The sequence below is a fragment of the Cariama cristata genome, unplaced genomic scaffold (genome assembly GCF_000690535.1).
Source record: "Cariama cristata isolate BGI_N322 unplaced genomic scaffold, ASM69053v1 scaffold11402, whole genome shotgun sequence".
Taxonomy (NCBI): Eukaryota; Metazoa; Chordata; class Aves; order Cariamiformes; family Cariamidae; genus Cariama; species Cariama cristata.
Window position 1 is genome coordinate 12,549 of NW_009603275.1, and position 9,054 is coordinate 21,602.

Consider the following 9,054-nt stretch of genomic DNA (forward strand, 5'->3'; position numbering starts at 1 on the left):
GGCCAGCCGATGAACGGCCTGCTCCTCCTGGCGCGGCACAGGAGGGCTTTGCCTGCACTGTGCTGCTGCTCCGAAGGTCTTACGTCCACCACGGGGAGGGAAAACACACCCTGCCTACAGGGTTGACAGTTGAAGCCTGTGTCCAAAAAGACACTTTCGGCTCTATGAAAGCAACAGAAGGGCTCTGTAACCAAGTTGTGTGGTGCCAGATGTTAGATACCCGCAAGGGTGGGACCGTGCTCTTGCTGCTTTGCCTGGCTCTAGTGCATACACCAGCAGAGCCCCGAGGCTGTGAACTTGGCTGCACCACCCTCGGGTGCTGTGCAGGTGACTGAGACGTCTTGGAGCTGCATGAAGTTTAGCATGCTGGTTCACTGAGTTCATGTTCAAATCTGGAGCCCAGATGTGGGATGGCACTCGACTGCTGTCGTCAGGCAGTCAGGCACAAATGGAAGCGTAAGCTCGGCTCTTGCCTGAAAGGCCCAAGTTGGACCTGGTCCCTCAAGGGGGGAGCAGCTGACTGAAGCAGCAGGGGTTGCTACCTCCTTACGCTGGTTCCCTGGCCACTACCAGTCTGTCAGACCTGTCCCTTTAGGAAGAATTACGGCACTAATTGTGGCCTGATCGACCAGAAATCTAAGTGTGTATTTTTTTTTTTCTTTTCCTTGCCCCCTAGTCAAACAGGGAAGATTAAGCCGGTGGTCCTGCCACTGTTGTGGTTTGCAGAGGTGAGCTGCCTTCCTCAACCCCATTCTGCAGAGCCTCTCCTGTGGGAGGGGGGAACTGCTTCCCCGTCACCCAGTGCTGGGGAAACTCCACTTTGAATAAAGGTTTAAGCCAGCCAGACTAATTAATTAAGCACCAACAGAAGGCTTTGCAATACTTGGCTATGTCGTTAATCCCTCTGAGCTGAACAAACCCTGCACTATACTTGGTAAACCTCTGGCTCTGTCCTAGATCTGGGGTTAAATAGTGCCCATAACAGAGCTGCCAGCATCCCCATGCTAATGTGTGCATGTGTTGCAAATGAGTGATTTGGGCTTGCTTAAGGATGCTGACTCCAACTAGTTAGTAAAACCTTCTAGCCCAACTGAATCTTGCATAAATTCCCTAGTCTGTGCTGGGAGGTGGTGAGAAAGGAGTTGTGCAGCTGGCTTCTCTCAGGCCTGGATGGGAGGGAAGTGCCACTGACAACTTCGCTTTTTTGAGCAGAGCGGATCCATCGAAGGCTCAGTCCTAAAGCAGTTTTACACCAACCTGGTGCTGATCCCATCCCTGCTGGAGTACCTGCAGTATATCTTCCTTGGGCTGAGTGTCCTGCTCATTGTCTCAGCAGGTGTACTCATGGCAATGAGTCAGGTAAGAACTTGCAGATGTCTAATGGGAAATGCTGTCAGTCAAATCAGACTTAATCAGATGATGTAGATGGGGCTGACAATGTAACACTCCTGAGGAAACATTGGCTGATGCCGCGAACAATGTCCTAATGGTGCCAGGTGCCAGCACATAGGAGCAGGACTTCCTCAGCCATCTCAAAATTGGGCTGCAAATAGATAACATAAAAGCATTTCTGGCCTTCTCAGAGCACAACAGTGATGGAAGTGGGTTCCTGTAGGAGGAGGTATCTCTCAGCTCATCCAGCTAATGAAAGAACAAACCTAGCTCATCAACCCAGTCTCCATAAAAAGCAACAGGTCTGTGCCATTGCACAAGTCTGTGCATCTCTGCAGGGTCCCAACAGTTTTCTAATCTGAACAGAACCTTCTCGAGGGGATGGAGCTCCTTGAGCACAGCTTGTTCACAAATGAAATGCAGTCACTGTGTCCTTGCAGACGGGGCACAGACACTGTGGCCGCTTCTCAACCCAGACTGGACTCCGTCTTTCCCTGAAACTCACTTGGTTTCTCTGCAAACTACTGCATATAGCTCTGGAAGTTAAACCCTCGGGGCCTTTGTGGATCTGGGCTTACTGAGAAGCGAAGACTTTTGAAGCCTGTCTGGAGCTGCCAGCTGGGTAGAAGTTGGCCCATGATGGGGTGGGCAGTGAGGGTGCCTGGCTGGCACCCGAGTCCGATCTGAGCTGTAAGGAGAGAACATACAACAGCTCAAACACTTGATGGAGATCTGTGCCTCAGGCTCCAAAGCATTCATCTGATAACACTAAGTTCTCTGAAAGCTTTAGCTCTTGAAGTAGAGATCTAGCTCCCTACCCTTACCTATATCAAAGGAAGCTTATTTAGTTTTGCACCACAGTCAGACGGCTTGAGCTGGCTCTAAAGTTACAGAAGCGACGAGGCTACTTGTGGGGATAGAAAGGCAATGCCTAGGGTGAGAGTGGGCTAAGGGGAGAGCACGTGCGAGGGGCTGCTTTCGCTCGACCACCTGTAACTGCCCTTACTGAAACACTAATGCAAACCCACTTTAAATAGCACCGGGGTTCTCAGAGTATCACGTAATTGGATTTTAACCAAGCCTACAACTGCTGAATTGACTTAAACACATGATCCCAAATCCCCCTTGTTCCTCCATGCACTTCCCTGCAGGGTGGGAGCGATGCTAGGGCCGAGGGCTCAGCATTAGACCCTCACTGTGCTCCCGAGATGGTCAGGCTTTGGGTGCTGAACCTCTCTGCTTCAGCAAATGCAAGTGGGCTCTGGCAAACAGACTTCGCTCTGCTGCGTAGCACCAGCGTATCTGAAAAACAGCTGTATTTGGGCAGCTGTTGCAAAGACCTTATGCAGCCCTCAGCTGGCATTTCCTCACCCTGCTTTGTGCAAGTCTTAATTCCTGGCATCAAAGAGCCTTAAGCATGCTAGAAAGGGTCAGAAAGAAAAGCTGGGTTTTAAATTCACTCAAGTCAACTGAATATCTGCTTGTGAAATATCCCAAACCCAGGCGTAAGCCAGCTGTATTTGGGTGCTCAGCCAAAAGTGTCATGAAGTGCTGGAACTAAAAATCCACTGCAGGAAATGCCGAACTACCTGGAAAGTGATTAAAAAGCCTAAATGACCTTATAAATCTCTAAGGAAGCTGTGCAACAACACATGAAAGTCTCTGCCTAATGAATAGATAAGAGCTCCTAAACTGGAAGACAGCAGTTTGCAGCCAAGGTGTGTTCCTCATTTGATTGAAGTGTTGCTGATCTAGTGATGATTGCTTAATCATGCACAGTCCTCCCTCTTGAAGTCACAGTCAGAGGGGACCCTGAGCGGGGGCATTGTCCCCACCTTCATATGTCTGCCAGCGTGAACCCCAAACCCAACTCCTTCCTGGAGTCTCTTGTGTGCCTCTGGCTTCTGGAGGGAGCAGTGTGCTCTAAACCCAGTCCAGATGAGGTACTGTGAAACACTCAAATCTTGGTCTAGCTTATAGTGGGGCCAGTTTGAAATGCATCTGTTGGACCTGCAGTTCTAAAAAAGGTGTAAATCTGTACAGACATAAAACGTGCCCAGGTGCAGCATTGTACCTCTCCTCTGCTAACGTGGCTTAAGCCTGTGTGGTGATGCATTTAAAAGGCAAACAGACCATTTTAAAACTGGCTTACACTGACCAAAATCTTAAATAGGACTTAGTTTAACCCAAATTTTGAAATCTTAATTAATAACTAGATTCTAGTTAAACAGTGATTTAAAATCTCCTCCTAAAATTGGAACCCTTGTGGAGTTCATGTCCAAGTGCACCATAAACTAGCCTGATTGTCTTCTAGGAAAAATGCTCTTTATTTTGGAGTAGCAATAAAAAGAACTCAGACAGTAGTAAAGCCAACCAGGCCACCTCTGCCAAAAAGCTGCCTCCGGTTAAGGGGACGGTGTTGCGGGAAGCCAGACTGTAGGTGGGTACCCAGTCAAGGTAACACACTTTTCTCTCATCCTGATTTGATTAAACTTTGCTTAAAACCAATCAAACAGAAATATTTACAGTCCACATCTACCAGACATGCCCTTTTGGCAAGCTTTGATATGATGGTGTGTGTCATGGCTTTATCCAGGGCAATTTAAATGTCTTAATACTCACACTTAACCAGGCTGCAAGCACATGCTCGTACTGTTTCTCCTGGCGTACTTGATCTGCAGCCCTAATAATATCAGCAGGGGTCAGGGAAAAGTAGGATTGGAGTAAAGGAACACTTTTCTTGCCTATTTCCCCCCTGTTCAAGTGTTTGAGATCCAGAGGTAAGTTTTTGAATGGGTAAAAACTCTTGGGGGTAACAGAGGTAGTCAACTGGTGGGTGTCACTCCCCTCCCGCGTGCAGGGAGCCTCAACAGAAAGGCTTTCGAGAGGGGATTTCTGATGTATAAAATATCTGGGTTTGTATTACAGGATCACAAAATTACTGAATCATTGAGGTTGGAAGGGACATCTGGAGGTCACCCCCCTGCTCAAGCAGAGTCATCTAAAGCTGGTTGCCCAGGACCATGTCCAGATGTCTCTTAATATCTCCAAGGATGGAGATTCCCCTACATCTCTGGGCAACCTGTTCTAGTTTTTACAGTTTTCACAGTAAAAAAAAAAAAAAGAAAAAGAAAAAAAAGTGTTTCCTAATGTTCAGATGGAACCTCCTGTGTTTAAGTTTGTGCCTGTTGGCTCTTGTCCTGTCCCCTGGACACCACTGAGAAGAGCCTGGCTCTGTATTTACACCCTCCTTTCATGATACTTGTATACATTGGTAAGATCTCCCCGAGTCTTCTCTTCTCCAGGCTAAGCAGTCCCAGCTCTCTTAGCCTTTGCTTACATAAGCGATTCTCCAGTCCCCTAATCATTTTAGTGGCCCTTTGCTGGACTCTTCTCAGTAGCTCTATCTCTTGTCCTGGGAAGCCCAGAATTGGACACAGTAAATGGCCACAGTAAATGACACAGTGTGTGGCCTCACCAGTGATGAGTGGAGGAGAAGGATCACCTCCCTTGACCTGCTGGCAGCACTCCTAATGCAAGCCCAGGATAGTAAGCTGCCTTAGCTACACGGGCGCACGGCTTGGTCACATTCAACTTGGTGTTTACCAAGACCTTCAGGTCCTTTTCTGCCAAGCAGAAAGAGTTGGGTGACCCTTAGCACATACTGGTGTATGGAGTTGTTCTTCCTCAGGTGTAAGACTTTGCATATCGTCTTGTTGAACCTCACGAGGTTCCTGCCAGCCCATTTCTCCAGCCTGTTGAGGTTCCCTCTGGAGGGTAGCATGACCGTCTGGTGTATCAGCCACTCCTCCCAGTTTTGTGTCATCAACAAACTTGGAGATCATTAATAAATACGTTAAACAGGGCTGGACCCAGGGTTGACCACTGGTGTACGCTGCTAGTTACTGGCCTCCAGCTAGACTTCATGCCACTTGTCATGACCCTCTGGGCCTGGCTATTCAGCCAGCTTTCAGTCCACCTCACTGTCTGCTCATCCAGCCCATACTTCATAGCTTTTCTACAAGGTTCGTATGGGAGACAGTGTTGAAAGCCTTATTGAAGTCCAGGTAGACAGTATCCACTGATCTCCCCTCATCTACCAAGCCAGTCATTTCATCGTAGAAGTTTATCAGGTTGGTCAAGCATGATTTCACCTCGGTGAAGCCATGCTGGCTACTCCTGATGACTTTCTTGTCCTTCATGTGCCTGGAAATGGTTCCTAGGATTAGCTGCTCCATCACCTTCCCAGGGATTGAAGAGAGGCTGACTGGCCTGTAGTTCCTAGAGTCTTCCTTCTTGAACTTCTTCAAGATAGGAGTGGTGCTTGCTTTCCTCCAGTCTCTGGGCACCTCTCCCAGTTGCCAGGATTGTTCAAAGATTATGGGGAGTGGCCTTGCTGTGATATTAGCCAGCTCCCTCAGTGTAGGGACTGATTCACGGACTCTGGCGCGGGTAAAACCAAAGACCTTTATTGTTTACAAGTTTGTGCTTATATAGATTCACTAGCTGTCCACGCGCCCTAGTTTGTTCATGGATTGGTTAACCCCTGCTGTCCAGGCGCCCTAGTTTGTTCATGGATTGGTTAACCCGTGCTGTCCACGCGCCGCGGCTAAGCTTTTAATTGGTGCTGTTAATCAAGACAGGTGTCTTCTAGTTTGGGTCTCAGAGCTGTGCTTCAAAACATTTTTATCTTCAGCTCACTTTCTGTGCTTGCTTCATTACTTACTTTCTCAGACTATTTCCTTCAAGGCTATGTTGTTGAAGGTCGCTGGCAACACTCCCTGTGAATCCCACACCTCAGCACTCATGGCTGCATCCCATCAGGGTCCACGGATTTATATATGTCTAGGTTGCTTAAGTATTCTCTGACCTCATCCTCGTCCACCAAGGGTACGTCTTCGTTGCTCCAGACCTTCCCCTGGTCTCTAGGGTCCCCTGCCTCATTCAGCAACAGGCCCACATGTTCCCCAGTCTTCCTTTTGTCACCTCCATACTGATAGAAGCCCTTCTTCTTGTCTCTGACATCCCTGATTGAGGATTCAATTCCAGTTGGGCATTGGCTTTCCTAACTTCATCCCTGCTTGCTGAGAGAGTGCCCTCATATTCCTGCCAGGTTACCTATCCCTCCTTCCACCTTCTCTATGCTTCCTTTTTGCATTTAAGTTTGGCCAGGAGCTCCTCGTTCATCCACATAAGCCTGCTGGTGTTTTTGCCTGACTTGGGATGCTTGTTGGGATGGACCACTCTTGAGTTTAGAGGAAGTGATCCTTGAATATCAACCAGCTTTTTTGCCCTGACTATATCCCCCCTTCCTGAGCACTGTAGTCACTTTTGAAACTTTCCAGGTGGCCCTGGTGGTATCATTGGTGCCCACACAGAAGAAGCAATGGGTAATAGCCAAAGCAGTCCCTCCGCAACGCCCCAGATCCAGGTCCCCAGCAAGCAGCGACCGTCTCTAGATGATGGGGCAGATGGGTGCCTCTGGCCTCAGCAGCAGGGAGTGACCCACTACTGTCATTTGCTGCTTCCTTCTGGGGGTCTTGCATGATTTGGGGTCGGGGGGCCCACAGGATCTGCTTGAAAGCATATCTGGCTGCTTTTCAACTTTGAGGGTGGTGAACCTATTTTGTAGTTGTAAGCCTTTAGGTGGAGCAGGAGCCTTCCTTTTGGTGCCAGAAGGCACCAGCTTCCATCCTTCACCTTCCCTAGAGGTTGCACTTGCCATTATACTAGGGATGGGTTCTGTCTGTGTCTACTGCAGCTGGGGTCTGGGGGTCTTTAGGCTGTTGTGTCCCTGAGAAGACCCTGTCCATCACCCTTTCATCTTCTCTGATGCTGTGCAGCGTGCTGACTTTGTCCCGTAGCTCCTCCACTTGGTGACACAGCTCTTCAGACTGGGTGTTCAGTGGGTGTTACAAGTGTTGCTGGTCGGGAATAGAAGTAACTTCATTTTGTTAGGGGAGGCGATACAAAAATCTTCGATTTAAGAAGCCTTCAGAAAAGGGTTCTTGGCCACGTGGAAGTCCAAGAGGTTTGGGGCGCGCATGTACCCAGTGGGGATGTGGTGACACCTGCGCGCTGTAAGGTGTGACCACGGTGCCACTGCCGAGTGCGCGGCTGTAACCGCTGTCCTCTCCTCTTCAGAGATCCACCGCCGAGAAGAGCCCACGCCACCCTGCCACGCAGAGCAAACCACCCCCCTCCTCCGAGACAACACCGCTCCTACATGATGCCGACACGCTGAGCCAGGACGATGCTGAAGCCTGAGCCGCTGGCCCCGGCATGCTTCCCACTGGGACACGTCCGTGCTGGGGGTGAGACCTGCTTTGGATGGTCTCTGGAAGGTGAAGTTGTCCTGGGCAACTCAGCGGAGACCCTGCACACCACGGCAAAGCCACGGGACAGTACTGCTGCACCAGCACTTCCACACCGGAGCACAGCAGACCTTGTCCAGATGCTCGAAACACAGTGTTCAAGAGCCCCTGTCCCCAGGGGGCTGGCCTTTGCCACAGCCCCTCTCCCCCCACGAGCCAGCGGGAATGAAGACAGTAGCTGACTGATCTGAGAAGTTATTTTGCAATTTAAAATGGCCTATTGCTAGGAATAAAAGGCACTTTAATAGGAGCCTTTAAAATAAATGAGGTTTGTATACGTAGCACTGATGGGATTTAGTGATCTTTTTAAAAGCCACCGTTCATCTCACGCAAATGGGGCTTGCTGTCCTGAAGCCACTTACGGTTTTATTGCCACTTGATGTGACGGGACTGCACCGCAAATCAATTCTGGGTGCTGTGACTTCAGTGATGGCTCTTCCCAGGGTACCTGGAGCCTGCCCGGGGTTGCTCCAGCCTTCGCATGTGTTGGAGAGTACAGTGGTGACTTTTAAATCCCCGGTTCTGTGCCATGACCTTGCGCTCCAGTGATTCCAGCCCACCCCTTTTACTTAGCCTCTCCTTCCTTTAGGTGACTGCATGAGATGAGCCTTGCCAAAAAATCTTGGTGGTACATCTGACCTGTCGCTCAGCTCCTGACAGTTGTCCTTGCTGCCTGCTCAGCCGTCCAGGGTCAGCTCTTCTGGCTGTGCACCATCGGCGCTGGGAGGCATCGCATCGCTCTGGCCATGCTGCCTGCGCGCGGGAGGGGAGCAGGCAGAAGCTTGATGCTGTCCTTGAGTGTTAACGAAGATACTTGTGCTTTTGAGATGGAGGAAGCTATGTGCAATCATGAAAATAACGATGGCCTTAGTAGGTTTTGATTAAAATATTGCAGATTTCGGAAATTATGTCTTTGGTATCTGGGGCTGGATGTTAGCTGGGGTGGGCGGGCTGGGGTCACTCTTTAGTGGGAAAGAAGTGGAAAGCCCAGGGATATTCATGTCTAACTACCGATCAGTAGTTGTCTACCACACCTGCCTTCCCTGCTTCCAACCAGGAGCTGGGGTAGCCCTTGGGGAAACCAAAGGGGCCAGTGCTGGTGCCTCCAGCAAGGACGAAACAGTCTGGGGAGAGTCTCTGGTCTCTCTTGGGCCAGAGGGCTTGTTGCACTGTGAGTGGCACGGATACTGTCATGGTCTGGAAACCGTTGCAATTGTCTGGGACAGCCCTGTGACCTTCTGGTGGGGTAAGCAACACTCCTCTTACACCGCCTCTTTCCTCTTACACT

The 9,054-nt window shown here is 49.8% G+C and overlaps 1 protein-coding gene across 1 annotated transcript in view; it reads left to right on the plus strand.

Annotated features, from left to right (window-relative positions):
* Window positions 1-3,832, plus strand: part of SCARB1 (scavenger receptor class B, member 1) — a gene marked incomplete at its 5' end in the record, with an annotated part of 12,609 nt that extends 8,777 nt beyond the window's left edge. Inside the window, 3 exons of the mRNA XM_009695117.1 lie at window positions 677-728; window positions 1,213-1,359; window positions 3,707-3,832. Coding sequence (XP_009693419.1) covers window positions 677-728; window positions 1,213-1,359; window positions 3,707-3,832 — 325 coding nt within the window. The remainder of the gene's footprint in view (window positions 1-676; window positions 729-1,212; window positions 1,360-3,706) is intronic.
* Between the last annotated feature and the right edge of the window lie 5,222 nt (window positions 3,833-9,054).